The following is a 23,628-nucleotide window of genomic DNA, read 5'->3' on the forward strand; positions in this document are numbered from 1 at the left end:
TTTCAAAACTATCAGATTTCCTTTTCATTGCCTTCTCTCCAGTTTATCCTCTAACTGAAAGTTTATAATCTCTTCTGCACTTTCTGATGTATTCATATTCTTCCTATAGCACTGTGCCCAGTTCTGTACATATTACTCAGGCTGAGATAAGGAGAAAGTGAGGACTGCAGATGCTGGAGATCAGAGCTTAAAAATGTGTTCCTGAAGAAGGGCTTATGCCCGAAACGCCGATTCTCCTGTTCCTTTGATGCTGCCTGACCTGCGCTTTTCCAGCAACACATTTTTAAGCTCAGGCTGAGATAACACAATAAATGATTAAATCCAAGGAGCAGAACTTCTTTCAATGTGAGATGGACTGGAGGTCTTACACATGCCAAGGAATCATTAAAATAGTGAAGTCTGGAGATTGCAAAGGCATAGATGAAGATAAAACGCAGCATTAGTTAAAACTAGTCAGAAGCGAGAAAAGTGCTGATTTGTGATTTCTTTGCGTTGGTCAAAATGTAGGATCGATGTTGCAGTATTGGAATGTTGCTGAAAACTGATTGTTTTCCAGCGAGAATAGTTTCCATGTGGTTCGAGGCTACACGTGCTCTAAGTTATACACAACTAGCAGACCAGTGAGTCTCTCATCAACGGTAGAGGAACTGTTTGGGAGAATTCTGAAGTGGACCGAATTAATGTCTACGTGGAGAGGTAATGTTTGATCAGGGTAGTCAACATGGTTTTGTCAGAAGGACATCATGTCTAACAAAAGCTAATTGAATTTTTCAAGGATGTGTCTGGCTGTGTAGATGAGGTTAGTGAAGTTAATGTAGTTCATATGGATTTCAGCAAGGCCTTTGACAATCCCATATGGTTCATAAAAAAGATGAAAACAGATGGATTCAAAGTTGGATTAGTGATAGAATACAGAGGATTGTGGGAAAAGGCTATTTCTGTGACTGGAGCCTGGTGTACAGTGGCATACTGCACGGATCAGTCCTGGGTCTCTTATTGCTCATGGTTTGTCTAAATGATCTAGATAAGACTGTAGGAGGGTTGCTAAGTATGTCTGTGGATGACATGAGGGTTAGTCAAGCAGTTATTAGGGATCGAGCAAGTCTTAGGTTACAGGAAGATATAGATGGACTAGTCAATTGGCAGATCAGTGACAGATGGAAATTACTCCTGAAAAGTGTGAAGGGGCACTTTGGAAGACGAGGGTTACCTCAATGAATGGCAGGACACTGGAAAGCACAGTGGAGCAGAGGAATGTTGAGGAAATTGCCCACAGGCCAAGTGAATAGGGGGGTTAAGAGACATACAATATGCTTGCTGTTATCAGTCATGGCAATTAATAAAGCAGAGAGATTCAGTTGGAGATGTACAAAACTTTTGTGAGGCTACAGCTGGAGTACTGTGTGCAGTTCTGGTCACCGGAGTGCAGGAAGGATGTGATTGCGCTGGAGAGGGTGTGCGGGGGATTCACCAAGATGCTTCCTGGGATGGAGTAGTTTAGCTACAAAGAGAGGCTGGATGGTCTTGGATAAATTTCTTTTGAGCAGAGGAGGCTGAGAGGCTGCCTGATAGAGGTGCATAAGATTGAGGGGCAAGGACAGCGTGAATAGAAAGCAGCTGTTATGTCTAGTTGAAGTGTCAGTAACAAAGGGAAGTAATTTTAAAGTGAAAGGCAGGAGATTGAGGGGATTTGAGAATAAAACCTTTTCACTCGGTGAGGTGGACATCTGAAATTTGCTGCCTGAAGGGGGTTGATGCAGGAAACCTCTCAACCTTTAAAAAGTACATGGATCACTTGAAATGCCATAACATGCAAGGCTGTGGGCCAGGTGCTGGAAAGTGGGTTTAGTGTAGTGGATGAATAGAAGGGCCTCTTCTGTGCTGTATGGTTCTCTGCACAGCACACAACTTCCTATGCAGGGCATGTCCAGATATTTCTAATCCACATGGTCAGAGATGTTATTATGTACCTATGGAACAGATGGAACTTGAAACCAAGCCTCTTGGTCCAGGGGTAGGGACGCTGTTGTGGTTCTGTTTGCCGAGCTGACACTATCACTGTGCCACATAAGGGCCCACAGGACACGTATTAAATGGTCTCTTTAATTTACCTAATGTGTGTAACTTTGCAAAAAGGCCCATGTGCTTAAACAAATTGGCTGCATAGCACACAAAAAAACCATTAAAGGGTATGTTTTAGGTATAAATGGAAAATCTTAAATAGGCTTTTAGATTGGATTGGGAGTACCCATAATAACCTGGGACAGGTACAGCAGTCCTGAATGTAACAGGTTACTAAACAGAACAGCCTCAACCATGGCAACTTAAAGTTAAATTGTTTCAGTGTTGAGTATCCTTAATAATTTGAGTTGAAAAGCAATTTTGAGATCTGTTGTCAGTCAATATCAACAAGAACCAATTGATTCAAGTTTAAAGTTTCAAGATGGCAGTCCCATTTACATTTAAAGAATGACAGGATTTAGAACAAGCTTCAGTGTTTGAGTCTCCATTGATTTATTGTCAAAATGACATCTTTAACAAAAGAATAAATAAGTAATTCAATTTCTATATCATATGTTCCATATTTAACACATTCTTTGATGATTTGGAAACTGAATGCTCAAACACTGCTTTGTTAACTTTTTAATTAGCGCTCTCCACTTTGAGAGGAGACAGATGTGGGGCATTCGGGTTCAATACATCCTGGTTCTAATCTTCATCAAATGATCAGATAGTTTTGACTGTGAAGGGGGGGATAACATTTAATTAATTTGCAGTCATGTACATCCATGTAACTATTTTGTTTTATCTTTTCCAATTTGAGTAAAATGTTGATTGTTTGGTGAAAGTAGATCCAAGAATATAAGTTATGGTTTAATACTGTTAAAAGAAGGACAGCACTAAGTTCTGTGTTTACTTGCATGTCTTACAGGAAGTTATAGAACTGACCAGAGACCTGTTATCAAATCAGCCTTCTGTTGCTGCAGCTAATGCAGATAACTCAGCAAATTCCATACCTAGTCATAAATGGAAGACTGGTGACAAGTGTATGGCCGTTTGGAATGAAGATGGACAGTAAGTGTAGAACTCTCTAACAATACATCAATAGAGCAGTAGCCAATGGTAAGAGATTCTTTGAGATCTATTCTGAAATTTGAAGCTTTGACCTGCAATGTTACAGTGGTAACTAATAATATACAATAACTAGTTATGATGCAGGGATTTGTAATCCGTGAGCCAAAGGTGCTCATCAATCATGTGGGCGGCACGGTGGCACAGTGGTTAGCACTGCTGCCTCACAGCGCCAGAGACCCGGGTTCAATTCCCGACTCAGGCGACTGACTGTGTGGAGTTTGCACATTCTCCCCGTGTCTGCGTGGGTTTCCTCCGGGTGCTCCAGTTTCCTCCCACAGTCCAAAGATGTGCAGGTCAGGTGAATTGGCCATGCTAAATTGCCCGTAGTGTTAGGTAAATGTAGGGGAATGGGTGGATTGCGCTTCGGAGGGTCGGTGTGGACTTGTTGGGCCGAAGGGCCTGTTTCCACACTGTAAGTAATCTAATCTAATCTAATGTTTGACTTTGTAACCTCATTGCTAGTTTCTTCATTCTGAAAGAGAATTCACAAACGTGTAAATTTAGCAATGAGTGGTACGGTAATCATGATGGAAATAAGGAGAAACTTCAGACAGAAGGCTGTAGAGGCCAGGTCACTGAGTATATTTAAGGCATAGATAGATTCTTGATTGTCAAGAGTCACGGGGAGAAAGCAGGAGAATGGGGATGAGAAACTTATCGGCCATGCGTGAATGGCGGAGTAGACTCGATGGGCTGAATGTCCTAATTTCTGCTCCTATGTCTTATGGACTACTAAGTATGTGTTTCTGATTACTTTGCTGCCTTTACTGATTGCTTCTGATTTCTGTGGGTCCACTGATAACTAAAGAAAGCACACTTGTCAATAGTGGGCCAAACCACAGGCTTCACTAGCAAAAGTACACAAGCCATGTTTCGAATCCTTCAGAACCGTCTCTCTTGCACCTTCTGATTAGTGCAGATGTCTGATTGTTTATATACACCTGAAGCAGAAACAATTTATGTCGACCTTTTTAAACTACCTCTGGTGGAAGCTTAGGAAATTATTTCAGTTATGAACCCCTAAGCATCTATGTATTCTGATTCTCATTCCACCCTTTTCTGTCAAGATTAAGCAGCATTAACATTTCACCTGTTGCACACTTTCTGGTGCCTTCTATCTGTTTATTTTAAATGGTCAGTGTGGACCCTAATGGGCCCCATGTTGTGGTCAGTGTGGATCCTAATGGGCCCCATGTTGTGGTCAGTGTGGATCCTAATGGGCCCCATGTTGTGGTCAGTGTGGATCCTAATGGGCCCCATGTTGTGGTCAGTGTGGATCCTAATGGGCCCCATGTTGTGGTCAGTGTGGTCCCTAACGGACCCCATGTTGTGGTCAGTGTAGTTCCTAACAGGCCCCATGTTATGGTCAGTGTGATCCCCAATGGGCCCCATGTTATGGTCAGTGTGATCCCCAATGGGCCCCATGTTATGGTCAGTGTGGTCCCCAATGGGCCCCATGTTGTGATCAGTGTGGTCCGTAATGGGCCCCATGTTGTGGTCAGTGTGGACCCTACTGGGCCCCATGTTGTGGTCATTGTGGATCCTAATGGGCCCCATGTTGTGGTCATTGTGGATCCTAATGGGCCCCATGTTGTGGTCAGTGTGGTCCCCAATGGGCCCCATGTTGTAATCAGTGTGGTCCCCAATGGGCCCCATGTTGTGGTCAGTGTGGTCCCTATTGGGCCCCATGTTGTGGTCAGTGTGGTCCCTAATGGGCCCCATGTTGTGGTCATTGGCACAGCAACAGGGCTTGCTGATGACCTCATAGAAAGCAACCCATAAGGATCAGAAGATCAGAGTGTCACAGATTAGCCCTTTCCTAACATTGACTCCTGCATCTAGAAGATCACCAGACATTAACCAAGTAATGTCAGTAAACTGTAAGTAGCTACTCTGATTGAAGTATTCTCTCGGACTGCCAAATTAATTGCTCCAAATTTATTTTGCTTTATGGAATTTAATTTAAACAATAACATGCAATTAGAATAAATTTAAGGTATTATAAACTTTTTTAAAAAAGCATTAATTTTAATATTATCCAAGAAGTTAGTATTCCAAAAAGTATAATAATTGTGACGTGGTGTACCTTCAAAGAAAAACCTAGTTACATCTCAGTCAAAAAAAGTATATATTTTTCAAAGACTTTTAAGAGTCTTTTGCAAGTTTATTGAATGGCAGATTTTCCTCAGTTTGATGATTTCAACAATTACAGCCTGTGGAATCCTTAAACAGTTCACCCTTTAGGGAAGCATAGAATTCCTGACAGCATGTCCCGAATTTCCATGTTTAACTGTATACATGTGGAGAAAGTGAGGACTGCAGATGTTGGAGATCAGAGTCAGAGTGTGGTGCTGGAAAAGCACAGCAGGTCAGGCAGTGTCCGAGGAGCAGGCGAGTTGGTGTTTCCAGCATAAGCTCATCATTAGGAATTCTTCCCGATGCTGCCTGACCGGCTGTGCTTTTCCAGTATCCCACTCTTGGACTGTGGATATGTGGACTCAGTGTTGTCCATTTCTGAGTTGTGATGAGTGTGACTGCTGACGGTTTTATTGTCGTTGCACTCTCAAAATAGAAGCCTTTCTTTGATTTATTCTTAGAAGTCTAGGTGGAAGTGTAGCACATTAACCTTTAATAAATTGTTGAAACCATTAATATTAAATAGATTTTGCTGAACTGGCAGAAATATTGTTAAATCGTGAATCCTGCTCACAAACGTGTTGATGTATTAATCTTGAAACTATTTTCAATAAATTACAATTATTTTAATAAATATAATCTGTAACATATAATTTTTAAAATGTTAGAGGGTTGTTAGAGGGTCTGTTTGTCAAACCTCTACTCACATGCTTACAGCCCTAACTTCCTTACAGACTGTATGAAGCGGAGATTGAAGAGATTGACCAAGAAAATGGTACAGCTGCAATCACATTTTCTGGATACGGTAATGCTGATGTGCTTCCCTTGGTCAACCTGAAACCTGTTGAAGAAGGAAATGATTCTGAAGAGCTGGGTGGTGACAAACCCAAATCAAAGTGAGTACTGGCGGCCAGCTCTCTCAAACAAAAACAAATTACTGGAAAAACTCAGCATGTTTGGCAGCATCTGTGGAGGGCGAAAACAGTCACTATTTCGAGTTCAGTGGCTCTTTAACTCTGATTCCAGTGTCCTTTCTCCTTCAGAGTTCTCCTTCAGAGTTCTCCTTCACACGTGCTGCTAGACCTGAGCTGCTCCAGCAATTTTGATTGTTTTTTGTTTCAGAATTTCAGCATCCGCAGTTTTGTTTTATTCTTGTTTCTAATGTTTAGGATAGTGCATCTTAAGTTGTAACATTTTCTTGGTGGATTTTGAATTTGGCTGTTTACAGGAAGGAAATGGTTGCTCAACAGAGGGAGTATAAGAAGAAGAAAGCATTAAAAAAAGCTCAGAGAATGAAGGAGCTTGAACAGGAGCGTGAGGAACAAAAAGTAAAATGGCAGCAGTTTAATAACAGAGCCTATTCCAAGAACAAAAAAGGACAGGTATGTATTGTGCACAAGAACAATTATTTCTAAAGATCTTTTTTTGCTGGTTATTGCCTCTGTCATCCTGAGTACCAGCTCCCGTGATTGCAAGGGTGCTGTAGCATGACATTTAAATGGTGATTTTTAAAAAAATTATTTAGATCATTATCTTTCCAAAGCATGATTCTATCTTCACCAAATATTCTTGTACATTTCACACAGGAATGACTGGGTGGCATTCCGCTGTGATACTTTATTTTTCCTTAATGCAGCAGGACTGGACCTAACCATTGGGCGATGGGGACCTGAATTGTAGCTCCATTGTACAGGAGGTTGAGAGTAGTGAGGTCAGGAATAAGGTTTCAAGGTCGGTGGGGTGTACCAGCAAGCAGGAAGGTGGTTTGAAGTGTGTCTACTTCAATGCCAGAGCATCCAGAATAAGGTGGGTGAACTTGCAGCATGGGTTGGCACCTGGGACTTTGATGTTGTGGCCATTTCAGAGACATGGATAGAGCAGGTACAGGAATGGTTGTTGCAGATTCTGGGATTTAGATGTTTCAGTAAGAGCAGGGAAGGTGGTAAAAGAGGGAAAGTGTGGCATTGTTAGTCAGGGACAGTAGAAAGGACGGTTGATGAGGACTTGTCTACTGAGGTCATTTGGGCTGTGGTTAGAAACAGGAAAGCAGATGTTACCCTGTTGGGTGTTTTCTGTAGGCCTCTGAAAAATTCCAGATTTGTAGAGGAAAGGATTGCAAAGATAATATTGGCTAGGAGTGAAACTAACAGGGTAGTTGTTATGGGGGACTTTAACTTTCCAAATACTGACTGGATAAGTTTTTGTCCAGTGTGTGCAGGAGGATCTCTTGACACAGTATGTAGACAAGCCAACAAGAGGCAAGGCCATATTGGATTTGGTACTGGGTAATGAACCAGGCCAGGCGTTAGATTTGAAGGTAGGTGAGCATTTTTGTGATAGTGACCACAATTTGGTTATGTTTATAATGGAAAGGGATATATATATACCACAGGGCAAGAATTATAGCTGGGGGAGAGGCAATTATGCGGTTAGGTGATATTTCGGATGATTAGGATGGGGAAGGAAACTGTGGGGGATGGGCACAATTGGCAGCCCCAAGTTGTGGTCCACATAGGCACCAATGACATAGGTAGGAAGAAAGGTGGGGATCTAAGGCAGACATTCAGAATACAAGCTTAGAGCTTGTACAAACAGAGTTGTTATCTCTGGTTTGTTGCCCCTGACACATGCTAGCGAGGCAAGAAATAGGGAGAGAGGGGAGTTGAACAAGTGGCTCCAGGAATAGTGCAGGAGGGAGGGTTTTGGTTTTCTGGATAATTGGGGCTCTTTCCGGGGTAGGTGGGATCTCTACAAACAGGATGGTCTTCACCTGAACCAGAGGGGTACCAAGATCCTCGGGGGATATTTGCTAATGCTCTTGGGTAGGCTTGAAGTAAATCGTTGTGGGGGGGGGGGGGGGGGGGGGGGGGGGGGGTTAGAAACTGAAATTGTAATTTGAGGACACGGGAGCATGAGAGTACTAAAGTCAGAACCAACATTTCAAGATTGCAAGAAGTTGGTTTGAAGTGTGTCTACTTCACCGCCAGGAGCATCAGGAATAAGATGGGTGAACTTACAGCGTGGGTTGGTATCTGGGATTTCGATGTTGTGGCCGTTTCAGAGACATGGGTAAAACAGGGACAGAAATGGTAGTTGCAGGTTCTGGGATTTAGATGTTTCAGAAAGAACAGAGAAAAGAGTAAAAGAGGGGGTGGTGTGGCACTGTTAGTTAAGGTCAGTATTGTGGTTACAGAAAGGACATTTGAGGACTTGTCTATTGAGCTAGTATTGGCTGAGATTAGAAACCGGAAAGGAGAGGTTACCCTATAGGGAATTTTCTATAGGCCTCTGAACTGTTCCAGAGATTGAGAGGATAGGATAGCAAAGATGATTCTCGATAGGAGCGAGAGTGACAGGGTAGTTCTAATGGGGAACTGTAACTTTCCAAATATTGACTGGGAATACTATGGTTTAAGTACTTTAGGTGGGTCAGTTTTGTCCATTGTGTGCAGGGCGGCTTCCTGACACAGAATGTAGACAGGCCAACAAGGAACAAGGCTACATTAGATTTGCTACTGGGTAATGAACCCAGCCAAGTGTTAGATTTGGAGGTAGGTGAGCACTTTGGTGATAGTGACCACAATTCGGTAATGTTTACTTTAGTGATGGAAAGGGATAGGTATATACTGCAAGGCAAGAGTTATAGCTGGGGGAAAGGCAATTACAATGCGATTAGGCAAGCTTTAAAATGCATAGGATGGAGAAGGAAACTGCAGGGAATAGGCACAATTGAAATGTGGAGTTTATTCAAGGACCAGGTACTGCGGGTCATAGAGTCATAGAGATGTACAGCATGGAAACAGACCCTTCGGTCCAACCCATCCATGCCAACAAGGTATTCCAACCCAATCTAGTCCCACCTGCCAGCACCCAGCCCATATCCCTGCAAACCCTTCCTATTCATATACCCATCCAAATGCCTCTTAAATGTTGCAATTCTACCAGCCTCCACCACTTCCTCTGGCAGCTCATTCCATACACGCACCACCCTCTGTGTGAAAAGGTTGCCCTGTAGGTCTCTTTTATATCTTTCCCTTCTCGCCCTAAACCTGTGCCCTCTAGTTCTGGACTTCCCGACCCCAGGGAAAAGGCTTTGCCTATTTACCCTTTCCATGCCCCTCATAATTTTGTAAACCTCTGTAAGGTCACCCCTCAGCCTCCGACACTCCAAGGAAAACAGCCTCAGCCTGTTCAGCCTCTCCCTATAGCGCAAATCCTCCAATCCTGGCAAAATCCTTGTAAATCCTTTCTGAACCATTTCAAGTTTCACAATACCTTTTTGATAGGAAGGAGGCCAGAATTGCATGCAATATTCCAACAGTGGCCTAACCAATGTCCTGTACAGCTGCAACATGACCTCCCAACTCCTGTACTCAATACTCTGACCAATAAAGGAAAGCATACCAAACTATCCTATCCTATCCTTCACTATCCTATCTACCTGCAACTCCACTTTCAAGAAACTATGAACCTGCACTCCAAGGTCTCTTTGTTCAGCAACACTCCCTAGGACCTTACCATTAAGTGTATCAGTCCTGCTAAGATTTGCTTTCCCAAAATGCAGCACCTCTCATTTATCTGAATTAAACTCCATCTGCCACTTCTCAGCCCATTGGCCCATCTGGTCCTGTTGTAATCTGAGGTAAACTTCTTCGTTGTCCACTATACCTCCAATTTTGGTGTCATCTGCAAACTGACTAACTGTACCTCTTATGCTCACATCCAAATCATTTATGTAAATGACAAAAAGTAGTGGACCCAGCACCGGTCCTTGTGGCACTCCACTGGTCACAGGCCTCCAGTCTGAAAAACAACCCTCCACCACCACCCTCTGTCTTCTACCTTTGAGCCAGTTCTATATCCAAATGGCTAGTTCTCCCTGTATTCTGTGAGATCTAACCTTGCTAACCAGTCTCCCATGGGGAACCTTGTCAAACCCCTTACTGAAGTCCATATAGATCACGTCTACTGCTCTGCCCTCATCAATCCTCTTTGTTACTTCTTCAAAAAACTCAATCAAGTTTGTGAGACATGATTTCCCACACACAAAGCCATGTTGACTATCCCTAATCATTCCTTGCCTTTCCAAATACATGTACATCCTGTCCCTCAGGATTCCCTCCAACAACTTGCCCGCCACCGAGGTCAGGCTCACTGGTCTATAGTTCCCTGGCTTGTCCTTACCACCCTTCTTAAACAGTGGCACCATGTTTGCCACCCTCCAGTCTTTCGGCACCTCACCTGTGACTGTCGATGATACAAATATCTCAGCAAGAGGCCCAGCAATCACTTCTCTAGCTTCCGACAGAGTTCTCAGGTACATCTGATCAGGTCCTGGGGATTTATCCACTTCTATGCATTTCAAGACATCCAGCACTTCCTCCTCTGTAATATGGACATTTTGCAAGATGTCACCATCTATTTCCCTACAGTCTATGTCTTCCATATTCTTTTCCAGAGTAAATACTGATGCAAAATACTCATTTAGTATCTCCCCCATTTTCTGCGGCTCCAAATAAAGGCCCCTTGCTGATCTTTGAGGGGCCCTATTCTCTCCCTAGTTACCCTTTTGTCCTTAATGTATTTGTAAAAACTCTTTGGATTCTCCTTAATTCTATTTGACAAATCTATCTCATATCCCCTTTTTGCCCTCCTGATTTCCTTCTTAAGTATATTCCTACTTCCTTTATACTCTTCTAAGGATTCATTCGATCTATCCTGTCTATACCTGACATATGCTTCCTTCTTTTTCTTAACCAAACCGTCAATTTCTTTAGTCATCCAGCATTCCCTATACCTACCAGTCTTTCCTTTCACCCTGACAGGAAAATACTTTCTCTGGATTCTTGTTATCTCATTTCTGAAGGTTTCCTATTTTTCAGCCATCCCTTTAACTGCGAACATCTGCCCCCAGTCAGCTTTCGAAAGTTCTTGCCTAATACTGTCAAAACGGTCCTTGATAAGTATGTACCGGTAAGGCAGGGAGGGAGTTGTCGAGTGTGGGAGCCATGGTTTACTAAGGAAGTTGGATCTCTCTTCAAGGGGAAGAAGAAGGCTGATGTTAGGATGAGATATGAGGGCTCAGTTAGGGCGCTTGAGAGTTACAGGTTAGCCAGGAAAGACCGAAAGAGAGAGCTAAGAAGAGCCAGGAGGTGACATGAGAAGTCATTGGCGGATAGGATCAAGGAAAACTATAAGGCTTTCTATAGGTATATCAGGAATAAAAGAATGACAAGAGAAAGATTAGCGCCAATGAAGGACAGTAGTGGAGTTAGGGGAAGTCAGAGGAGATAGGGGAAGTGCTAAATGAATATTTTTTTGTCCGTATTCACCCTGGAAAAAGAATGTTGTTGAGGAGAATACTGAGACACAGGCGACTAGACTAGATGGGATTGAGGTGCATAAGGAGGAGGTGTTAGCAATTCTGGAAAATGTGAAAATAGATAAGTCCCCTGGGCCAGATGGGTTTTATCCTAGGATTCTCTGGGAAGCCAGGGTGGAGATTGCAGAGCCTTTGGCTTTTATCTTTATGTTGTCACTGTCTACAGGAATAGTGACAGAAGACTGGAGCATAGCACATGTCCCCTTGTTAAAGAAGGGGAGTAGAGACAACCCTAGTAATTATCAACCTATGAGCTTTACATCGGTGGTAAAGTGTTGGAATGGGTTATAAGAGATAGAATTTATAATCATCTCGAGGGGAATAATTTGATTAGGGATAGTCAACACTGTTTTGTGAAGCGTAGGTCATACCTCACGAACCTTATTGAGTTCTTTGAGAAGGTGACCAAACAGGTGGATGAGGGTAAAGCGGTTGACGTGGTGTGTATGGATTTCAGTAAGATGTTTGATAAGGTTCTCTACGGTAGGTTATTGCACAAAATACAGAGGCATGGGATTGAGGGTGACTTAGCAGTTTGGATCAGAAATTGGCTCGCTGAAAGAAGACAGAGGATGGTAGATGATGGGAAATATTCATCCTGGAGTTCATTTACTACTGGTGTACCGCACATGATCTGTTTTAGATTAGATTAGATTAGATTAGATTAGATTACTGACAGTGTGGAAACAGGCCCTGCAGCCCAACAAGTCCACACTGACCCGCCGAAACGCAACCCACCCAGACCCATTCCCCTACATTTACCCCTTCACCCAACACTACAGGCAATTTCCTGAATAAGGGCTTATGTCCGAAACGTCGATTCTTCTGCTTTTTGGATGCTGCCTGACCTGCTGCGCTTTTCCAGCAACACGTTTTTCAGCTCTGATCTCCAGCATCTGCAGTCCTTACTTTCTCCTACAGGTAATTTAGCATGGCCAATTCACCTGACCTGCACATTTTTGGACTGTGGGAGGAAACCGGAGCACCCGGAGGAAACCCACACAGACACAGGGAAAATGTGCAAACTCCACACAATCACCTGAGGTGGGAATTGAACCCGGGTCTCTGGCACTGATCTGTTTTGGGCCCATGTTGTTTGTCATTTTTATAAATGACCTGGATGAGGGCATAGAAGGGTGGGTTAGTAAATTTGTGGATGATACTAAGATCGGGAGTTGTAAGTGACTTAATAACCCATCCCTTGTTGAATGGGTAGTGAGGAAGGATGTTGCAGGTTACAGAGGGACGTAGATAAGCTGCAGAGCTAGGCTGAGAGGTGGCAAATGGAGTTTAATGTGGAAAAGTGTGAGGTGATTCACTTTGGAAGGAGTAACAGGAATAAAGAGTACTGGGCTTGGTAGTGTAGATCAGCAGAGAGATCTCGGTGTCCACGTTCATAGATCCTGAAAGTTGCCACTCAGGTTGATAGAGTTGTTAAGAAGGCATACAGTGTGTTACCTGTTATTGGTAGAGGGATTAAGTTTTGGAACCATGACGTCATGCTGCAGCTGTACAAAACCCTGGTGGGGCCACAGATGGAGTATTGCGTACAGTTCTGGAAGTTTTGGAAAGGGTTCAGAGGAGATTTACTAGTATATTGCCTGGTATGGAAGGAAGGTCTTATGAGGAAAAGCTGAGAGACTTGAGGCTGTTTTCATTAGAGAGAAGAAGGTTGAGAGGTGACGTAATCGAGACATATCAGATAATCAGGGGGTGATAGCTGGCATGAGGGGACATAGCTTTAAATTGAGGGGGTGATCCATGTAGGACAGATATCAGGTAGTTTCTTTACTCATGGAATAGTAATGGCGTGGAAAGCACTGCCTGCAACAGTAGTAGACTTGCCAACTTTAAGGACATTTTAAATGGTCATTGGATAAGCATATAGACAAGAATGGAATAGTGTAGGATAGATGGGCTTCAGATTGGTTCCACAGGTTGGCACAACATCTAGGGCCGAAGGGCCTGTACTGCGCTGTAATGTTCTATGTTGAACTTCTCTTTTCAAGTTGAAGAAGGAGGCTTACGTAAAGATGAAACGTGAAGGCTCATTTAGGGCGCTTGAGAGTTACAAGTTAGCTAGGAAGGACCTAAAGAGAGAACTAAGAAGAGCCAGGAGGGGACATGTGAAGTCATTGATGGGTAGGATCAAGGAAAACCATGAAACTTTTTATAGGTATGTCAGGAAGAAAAGAATGACTGGAGTAAGATTAGGTTCGGACCGAACAGGACAAACAGTACAGACTACAGATTCAAAAAAACCAGCAATGGTTCTCCTTCAAGATCCTCCGCTCCACGCTCGCAGCAATGCACGGCACCTAACCTCTCTACAGTCAGCCCTGCCTCAGCTGAGGGCCACACTCTCTCAGAATTGCAAAGGACCCACTCTGTACTACATCCTCAGGAGAATTCATACTCTCAACAAACAGTATTTCAATTCCATCTCAAACATCAAAAACTGTAAGAACAACAAACTTTTATCTACCCACCTCCATAACCAGCGCTCATCAAACATTCCAGAAGATTCCCATGGCCTCGGAAACTATTCAAATGCCATTAGCCATGCGGCTGATGCAGCTGCCACCCCACGCGGATTGATGATGTCACTTCCGCCCCCATCACGGCCGCTCCCACAACCACTTCCGCCCCTCACAATTCCTCATGCATCACATGTGACATCACTTCCGCCCCTCTCATCATCGCTGATGCCACACGCTCAGTGACTTCCGCCACCCCAACTGCCGTGGTCACCACCACTTCCGCCCCCACCAGCGCCATTCACCTGCATTCTGCTGACACGCCCCTCACAGACCCCACTGTCACTATTCCCACCCCCCAGAACCCCGAGGGGAACATTACCCCTGCTCATGACTCCACCCCCATTCCCCCCACCATCACACCCACTCCAGTTACAGGTTCCGCCCCCACTCCCAGCTCCACACCCACACCAGATCCCAGCTCCCAGCCCTGCCGAGTTTTCACCATCCCTCCAGACCTCTCCCTCACTGAGGACGAACGATCAGTCCTCAGCAAAGGACTCACCTTCATCCCCCTCCGTCCACGCATCATTGTATTTAATTCACGCCGTGACGTCGAACAATTCTTCCGTCGCCTCCGCCTCTGAGCTTACTTACACAATCAGGATTCCTGCCCACCTTCCGAGGACCCCTTCGCCCACCTCCAACGCACTGCATCCACCTAGACACCCCGCGCTGGCCTATTACCTGCCCTCGACCTCTTCATTTCCAACTGCCGCCGGGACATTAACCGCCTCAACCTGTCTACCCCCACTCCAACCTCTCACCCTCACAACGCGCAGCCCTCCAATCCCTCTGCTCCAATCCCAACCTCATCATCAAGCCAGCGGATAAAGGGGGTGCAGTGGTAGTCTGGCGCACTGACCTCTACACCGCTGAAGCCAAACGCCAACTCGAGGACACCTCTTCCTACTGCCCCCTCGACTATGACCCCAACCCCATCACCAAACCATCATCTCCCAGACCGTACAGAACCTCATCAGCTCAGGAGATCTCCCACCCACAGCTTCCAACCTCATAGTCTGGGAACCCCTCACTGCCCGGTTCTAACTCCTTCCCAAGATCCACAAGCCTGACCACCCTGGCCGACCCATTGTCTCAGCATGCTCCTGCCCCACTGAACTCATCTCTACCTACCTCGACACTGTCCTTTCTCTCCTAGTCCAGGAACTCCCCACATACGTTTGAGACACCACCCACGCCCTCCACCTCCTCCAAGACCCTGGCCCCCAACGCCTCATCTTCACCAGGGATATCCAATCCCTCTACACCTCTATCCGTCATGGCTAGGGCCTCCGTTTTTTCCTCTCCAGACGTCCCCAACAGTACCCTTCCACCGACATACTTATTCGTTTGGCCGAACTGGTCCTCACCCTTGACGATTTCTCCTTCGAATCCTCCCCGTTCCTCCAGACCAAAGGGGTAGCCATGGGCACACGTATGGGCCCCAGCTATGCCTGTCTCTTTGTTGGCTACGTAGAACAGTCGATCTTCCGTAATTACACCGGCACCACTCCCCACCTCTTGCTTCGCTACGTTGATGACTGCATTGGCGCCACCTCGTGCTCCCGCGAGGAGGTTGAGCAATTCATCAACTTCACCAACACATTCCACCCTGACCTTAAATTTACCTGGACCATCTCTGACACCTCCCTCCCCTTCCTGGATCTCTCCATCTCCATTAGTGACGACTGACTTGACACTGACATTTTTTACAAACCCACCGACTCCCAAAGCTACCTGGATTACACCTCTTCCCACCCTACCCCTTGCGAAAATGCCATCCCATATTCCCAATTCCTCCGCCTCCGCCGTATCTGCTCCCAGGAGGACCAGTTCCACCACAGAACACACCAGATGGCCTCCTTCTTTAGAGACCGCAATTTCTCTTCCCACGTGGTTAAAGATGCCCTCCAACGCATCTTATCCACATCCCGCACCTCCGCCCTCAGACCCCACCCCTCCAATCGTAACAAGGACAGAACGACCCTGGTGTTCACCTTCCACCCTACCAACCTTCGCATAAACCAAATCATCCGCCGACATTTCCGCCACCTCCAAACAGACCCCACCACCAGGGATATATTTTCCTCCCCACCCCTTTCCGCCTTCCGCAAAGACCGTTCCCTCCGTGACTACCTGGTCAGGTCCACGCCCCCCCCCTACAACCCACTCTCTCATCCTGGCACCTTCCCCTGCTACTGCAGGAACTGTAAAACCTGCGCCCACACCTCCTCCCTCACCTCTATCCAAGGCCCTAAAGGAGCCTTCCACATCCATCAAAGTTTTACCTGCACATCCACTAATATCATTTATTGTATCCGTTGCTCCCGATGCGGTCTCCTCTACATTGGGGAGACTGGACGCCTCCTAGCAGAGCGCTTTAGGGAACATCTCTGGGACACCCGCACCAATCAACCACACCGCCCCATGGCCCAACATTTCAACTCCCCCTCCCACTCTGCCGAGGACATGGAGGTCCTGGGCCTCCTTCACCACCGCTCCCTCACCACCAGACGCCTGGAGGAAGAACGCCTCATCTTCCGCCTCGGAACACTTCAACCCCAGGGCATCAATGTGGACTTCAACAGTTTCCTCATTTCCCCTTCCCCCACCTCACCCTAGTTCCAAACTTCCAGCTCAGCACTGTCCCCATGACTTGTCCGGACTTGTCCTACCTGTCTATCTCCTTTTCCACCTATCCACTCCACCCTCTCCTCCCTGACCTATCACCTTCATCCCCTCCCCCACTCACCTATTGTACTCTATGCTACTTTCTCCCCAACCCCCACCCTCCTCTATCTTATCTCTCCACGCTTCAGGCTCTCTGCCTGTATTCCTGATGAAGGTCTTTTACCTGAAACGTCGATTTCGCTGCTCCTTGGATGCTGCCTGACCTGTGCTTTTCCAGCACCACTGATCCGGAATGGAGTAAGATTAGGGCCAGTCAAGGACAGTATTGGGAAGTTGTGCATGGAGTCGGAAGAGATAGGAGAAATGCTAAATGAATATTTTTTTGTCAGTATTCACACTGCAAAAAGACAATGTTGTCGAGAAGAATACTGAGATACAGGCTATTAGACTAGACAGGACTCTCTGGGAAGCCAGGGAGGAGATTGCATAGCCTTTGGCTTTGATCTTTATGTCGTCATTTTCTACAGGAATAGTGCCAGAGGACTGGAGGATAGCAAATGTTATTCCCTTATTCAAGAAGGGGAATAGAAGCAACCTTGGTAATTATAGCCTTATTTCGGTTGTGGGTAAAATGTGGAAAGGACTATGAGAGATAGGATTTATAATCATCCAGAGAGGAATAGGTTGATTAGGGATAGTCAACACTGTTTTGTGACGGGTCGGTCATACCTCACAAACCTTATTGAGTTCTTTGAGATGGTGACCAAACAGGTGGATGAAGATAAAGTGGTTGATGTGCAGTATGTGGATTTCAGCAAAGCATTTCTTAAGGTTCCTCACAGTAGGCTATTGCACAAAATACAGAGGCATGGGATTGAGGGTGATTTTGTGTTTTGGATCAGAAATTGGCTAGCTGAAAGAAGACAGAGGGTGGTTGCTGATGGGAAATGTTCATCCTGGACTCAGTTACACGTGGTGTACTGCAAGGATCTGTTTTGGGGCCACTGCTGTTTGTCATTTTTATGAATGACTTAGATGAGGGCATAGAAAGTTGGGTTGGTAAATGTACGACTAAACATGGAGTTGTGGACAGTGCGGAAGGATGTTGCAGGTTACAGAGGGTCATAGATAAGCTGCAGAGCTGGGCTGAGAGGTGGCAAATAGAGTTTAATGTCGATAAACATGAGGTGATTCACTTTGGAAGGAGAAACAGGAATAAAGAGTACTGGGCTAATTGTAAGATTCTTGGTAGTGTAGATGAGCAGAGATCTCAGTGTTCATGTACACTGATCCTTGAAAGTTGCCACCCAGGTTGATAGGGTTGTTAATGAGGCATATGGTGTCTTAGCTTTTATTGGTAGAGGGATTGAGTTTCGGAGTCACGAGGTCATGCTGCAGCTGTACAAAACTCTGGTGTGGCCGCACTTGGTGTATTGCGTACAGTTGTGGTCTCCGCATTATAGGAAGGATATTATTGGAAAAGGTTCACAGGCGATGTACTAGGATGTTGCTTAGTATGGAGGGAAGGTCTTATGAGGAAAGGCTGAGGGACTTGAGGCTGTTTTAGTTAGAGAAAAGAAGGTTAAGAGGCGACTTATTAGAGGCATTCAAGATGATCAGATTAGATAGGGTGGACAGTGAGAACCTTTTTTCCTTGGATGGTGATGGCTAACACGAGGGGACATAGCTTTAAATTGATGGGTAATAAATATAGGACAGATGTCGGAGGTAAGTTCTTCAATCAGAGAGTAGCAGGGGCATGGAATGCCCTGTCTGGAACAATAGTGGTTTTGCCAACACTAGGAACATTTAAATGGTCATTGGATAAACATATGGATGATAATGGAATAGAGTAGGTTTGGAGGCGTTTAGACTGGATTCACAGGTTGGTGCAACATCAAGGGCTGAAAAGCCTTAACTGCAATGTGATGTTCTGTGTTCTATGTTGCACCTTATCTGTTGCCTGTTTATGATGAGTTAGGACCTGATCGAACTTGCGGTCCTCTGGTCTATGTGATGTGATGCATTGGTCTGTTAGCGAGTTTTGAGAAGATTTGTAGCTCAGGTTGAGGTTCTGGATGTAGGTTTGCTCACTGAGCTGGAAGGTTTGTTTTCAGAAGTTTCATCACCATACTAGGTAACATCTTCAGTGAGTCTCTGAATGAAGCACTCGTGGTGTAGCCCGCTTTAGATGTTTGAGTTTCTTAGGGTTGGTGATGTCATTTCCTGTGGTCTTATCATTTCCTGTTCTTTTTCTCGGGAGGTGGTAAATGGGATCCAAGTCGATGTGTTTGTTGATAGTGTTTCCATTGGAATGCCATGCTTCTCAGAATTCTCGTGCATGTCTCTGCTTGGCTTGTCCTTGGATGGATGTGTTGTCCCAGTTGAAGTGGTGTCTTTCCTCATCCGTATGTAAGGATACCTGTGAGAGTGGGTCATGTCTTATTTTGGCTAGTTGATGTTCATGTATCCTGGTGGCTAGTTTTCTGCCTGTTGTCCAATGTACTGTTTGTTACAGTCCTTGCAAGGTATTTTGTAAATGACATTAGTTTTGCTTGTCTGTATAAGGTCTTTCAAGTTCATTAGCTGCGGTTTTATTGTGTTGGTGGGTTTGCGGGCTACCATGATGCTAAGGGGTCTGAATAGTCTGGCAGTCATTTTGGAGATGTCTTTGAAGTAGGGGAGAGTGGCTAGGGTTTCTGGACGTGTTTTGTCTGCTTGTTTAGATTTGTTGCTGAGAAGTCTGTGGACTGTGTTCATTGTGTACCCATTATTTTTTAATACACTGTATAGGTGATTTTCCTCTATTCTGCGTAGTTCCTCTGTCCTGCAGTGTGTGGTGGCTCGTTGAAATAATGTTCTAATGCAGCTTTGTTTGTGGATGTTGGAATGATTGCTTGTTGTAGTTCAATATTTGGTCCGTATGTGTTGTTTTCCTGTAGATGCTGGTTTGAAGTTCCCCATTGGCATTCGCTGTACTGTGACATCTAGGAATGGCAGTTTGTTGTTGTTTTCCTCTTTAGTGAATTTTATGCCAGTAAGGGTATTATTGATGGTCTTGAAGCTTTCCTCTAAATTGTTTCGTTTAGTGAAGATAAAGGTGTCATCCACGTAGCCTACAGACAAACCAACGGGACACCCATGGGATCTCCGATATCAGGGTTCTTAGTGGGAACAGTGCCATTATTTTAGATAAATGGAAGTTCATATTGGGGGATGTAGAACGATATGAAAGGGGCTTTTACTTTAGTCCAGTGTTAGTGTATTTCAATTTTTAAAACTTCTTCCTTGACACTTGTTATTTTGGGTTGTTGTCACTGATTTTGTCATGTCACTTCATTGTGTAACATTAAACCATTTTTCAGTTCCAGCTGTTGTTTAGAATTTTCCTAAATTCATGTCTAAATTTTCCCTTTAACATAGTGCTAGCTGCTATCTCTGTAGAGTGCTGAAAGGGAATCTGCCCTGATTTCATCATTATTATGCTTGGCTACAATAGTACTGTAATTTACAACATTAGTAATGTATTGGTATGCGCTTTATACTTGGAAATATAGAACTAACTTTCATATTTCTCATTCATATCTTCAAGGAGCACCCTATTATTAAATGGTAGATTGCTATGACATTCTTCAAATACCAGATTCTGGACAGGGTACCTTCTCCCACTTTGTAGTTGCTGTTCAGTTGTGCTAAACTATTGTGATCAAAAATCACAAGTAAAAAAACATTGTTGCATCTCTCTTTTTTGAATACTGTCAATTAAGTTGCTTTTTGTGTTTTTGGTTTCCAATTGTCATTTTTTTAATATGACTTTTTTTTGTGAGCACAACTGTGTATGAAGTGTGTGTTGTTTATGATGAGAATTGTTTTCAGGCAAAGTAGTCAATGTAAAATGCAAATAAGCAAAAATGTGTTGCTGATGGATAGAATTATCATTCTTAATGACAGGAAAATGCTTGTGAATGGTAATGGGACTAATGTTGGATTTTATTTTACAAGGTGAAGAAAAGCATTTTTGCCTCACCTGAAAGTGTGACCGGAAAGGTTGGAGTTGGCACATGTGGAATAGCAGACAGACCGATGACTCAATACCAAGACACATCCAAATACAACGTGCGGCATCTTATGCCACAGTAGCTAGCACCTGTATAGAGTATTTCCAAGATTATGTATTTCTTCCTATTTTCTTTTGTGGATGCCGTATTACATTAGTGCACTTTTAATAGGTTTTTTTTGCCAAGTTCATTTGGTCTGTCAGCACAAAAATTGTAGCTGTGAGGAAGTTAATTGTGTATAGTTATCATCCATTACTGAGGCAGGTGGAGGATTTGATAAATCAATCTTCCTATTTGAGGAAGTGTAATTTTTACAAATTGAAGTTTTTTGTTTTGTATGTATAATTGGGCAATTTTAACAAATAAAACAAGTAAAATCACTCGTATCCTGTGTATTTTCTGGCATAAAATTTTCAAACTAAATGAATTGAGATGAGGAGCAATATCTGTGCTGTTGAAAATGACTGTTTTGCTTGCAATGTCCCATCTTTGTTCCATTTCCAAATCTACTGTTAACCAATAAGTATCATTCCATCCCACATTACTTCCACCAGGATTAAAAAAAAAGGCTGTTTGAATAAAAATGTTTCTCTCTAATGGACACCAAAGTGGGAGTATTTTACTGCAAAAGAACAACAACTAAAGAAAGTTGATATTTTAAGTTATTTTGTTGATTGATAAGACTGAAGGATTATGATTTATTATTCAAGAAAATGAAGTAAATTGAAATTTGATGTCAGTCTTTGGCACTTAGAAGCCTAATGAACTTAGAAAGGAGAAATTTGATGTGTAAAATTCAACAATTTTAGGACTGCGCCAATTAATTCTAAACTTCCTTCCTTACTGCTGAAAGTAATGTTAATTTTAATTTCAGGATGTCTGTGTTCAAGATGATTGAATTCTTTTTTGAATTTTAGGATTGATGGGGTGGTGAAGGAAAGAAATCTTTTTTTTCCACAGCTCACTTACTGGCTCAAGTAACATCATATGATTACTTAGTTACTAGAACATAACAGCACAGTACAGGCCTTTCGGCTCTCAATATTGAGCCGACCTGTGGAACCAATCTGAAGTCCATCTAACCTACACTATTCCATTCTCGTCCATATAACTATCCAATGACCATTTAAAAGCCCTTTAAAGTTGGTGAATCTACTACTCTTGCAAGCAGTGTTTCTCGCCCCTACTACTCTGAGTAAAGAAACTACCTCTGACTTATATCTATCCCCCCTCAATTCAAAGCTGTGTCCCCTCATGCTGGCTATCGCCATCCAAGGAAAAAGGCTCTCACTGTCCAATCTATCTAACCCTCTGATTATCCTGTCTCAGTTAAGTTGCTTCTCAACCTCCTCCTCTCTATAGAAAACAGCCACAAGTCCCTCAGCTTTTCCTTGTAAGATCTTCCCTCCATACCAGGCAACATCCTAGTAAACCTCCTTTGAACCCTTTCCAAAGCTTCCACACCCTTCCTATAATGCGATGACCAGAACTGTGTGCAATACTCTAAATGTGACCGCACCAGAGTTTTGTACAGCTGCAGCATGATCTCACAATTCTGAAACTCAGCCCCTACAAATAAAAGCTAACACACTATATGCATTCTTAACAACCCCATCAACCTGGGTGTCAACTTTCAGGGATCTATGTACATGGACACAGAAATCCCTCTGCTCATCTACACTACCAAGAATCTTACCATTAGCCCAGTACTCTTTATTCCTGTTACTCCTTCCAAAGTGAATCACCTCACACTTGTTGGCATTAAACTTCATTTGCCACCTCTCAGCCTAGCTCTGCAGCTTATCTATGTCTCTCTGTAACCTGCAACATTCATCACTATCCACTCTACCAACCTTAATATCATCCACAAATTTACTAACCCATCCTTCTATGCCCTCATCCAGGTCATTTATATAAATGACAAACAACAGTGGACCCAAAAGAGATCAGGTGCGGTACCCCACTAGTAACTGAAGACCAGGATGAATATCCTCTGTTTTCCTTCAGCTAGCTAATTTCTGATCCAAACTGCTAAATCACCCTCAATCCTATGTCTCCATATTTTGTGCCATAACCTACTGTGGGGAACCTTATCAAATGCCTTACTGAAGTCCATATACACCACATCAACCACTTTACCCCCCTCCACCTGTTTGGTCACCTTCTCAAAGAACTCAATGAGGTTAGTGAGGCATGACCTACCCTTCACAAAACCATGTTGCCTATCCCTAATCAACTTATTCCTCTCTAAATGATCTCTCTTATAACATAACAGTTTACCCACAACTGAAGTAAGTGTCACAGGTCTATAATTTCCAGGGTTGCCTCTACTCCCCTTCTTGAATAAGGGAACATTTACTATCCTAATGTCTTCTTGCACAATTACTGTAGACAATGACAACATAAAGATCAAAGTCTTGGCAATCTCCTACCTGGCTTTCCAGAAAATCCTAGGATGAATCCCATCCGGCCCAAGGGGCTTACCTATTTTTACTATTTAGAAAGAGATCCCTTTGGATTGATTGATTAAATAAATAGTGGTTCTATTTACAAATAATGCAACTGTTGTAAGTTAAACAATTGAATCAGTGAAATATGGTAAGTTTGGGTGCCTTAAGTCCTATATTTAACATTTACAATCAATTTATATATTATAGTTGTAAGAGTAATCACTTATTTTTGCAACTACTGAAAAATTTGTATATTTCACTTTTTAAAATAAATCAGGTCAACCAGTAAATATTTA

At 43.7% G+C, this 23,628-nt stretch overlaps 1 protein-coding gene across 1 annotated transcript in view; it reads left to right on the plus strand.

Moving 5' to 3' along the window:
- Nucleotides 1-21,262, plus strand: part of smndc1 (survival motor neuron domain containing 1) — a 35,371-nt gene extending 14,109 nt beyond the window's left edge. Inside the window, exons 3-6 of the mRNA XM_043713103.2 lie at nt 2,933-3,075; nt 6,006-6,167; nt 6,500-6,653; nt 20,827-21,262. Of these exons, the coding sequence (XP_043569038.1) occupies nt 2,933-3,075; nt 6,006-6,167; nt 6,500-6,653; nt 20,827-20,964 (597 nt within the window). The 3' untranslated portion in view covers nt 20,965-21,262. The remainder of the gene's footprint in view (nt 1-2,932; nt 3,076-6,005; nt 6,168-6,499; nt 6,654-20,826) is intronic.
- The last annotated feature ends 2,366 nt before the right edge of the window (nt 21,263-23,628 follow it).

This window comes from Chiloscyllium plagiosum, unplaced genomic scaffold, assembly GCF_037043375.1.
Source record: "Chiloscyllium plagiosum isolate Xiang-an unplaced genomic scaffold, Cpla_swu_hap1 HiC_scaffold_22, whole genome shotgun sequence".
NCBI classification, from domain to species: Eukaryota; Metazoa; Chordata; class Chondrichthyes; order Orectolobiformes; family Hemiscylliidae; genus Chiloscyllium; species Chiloscyllium plagiosum.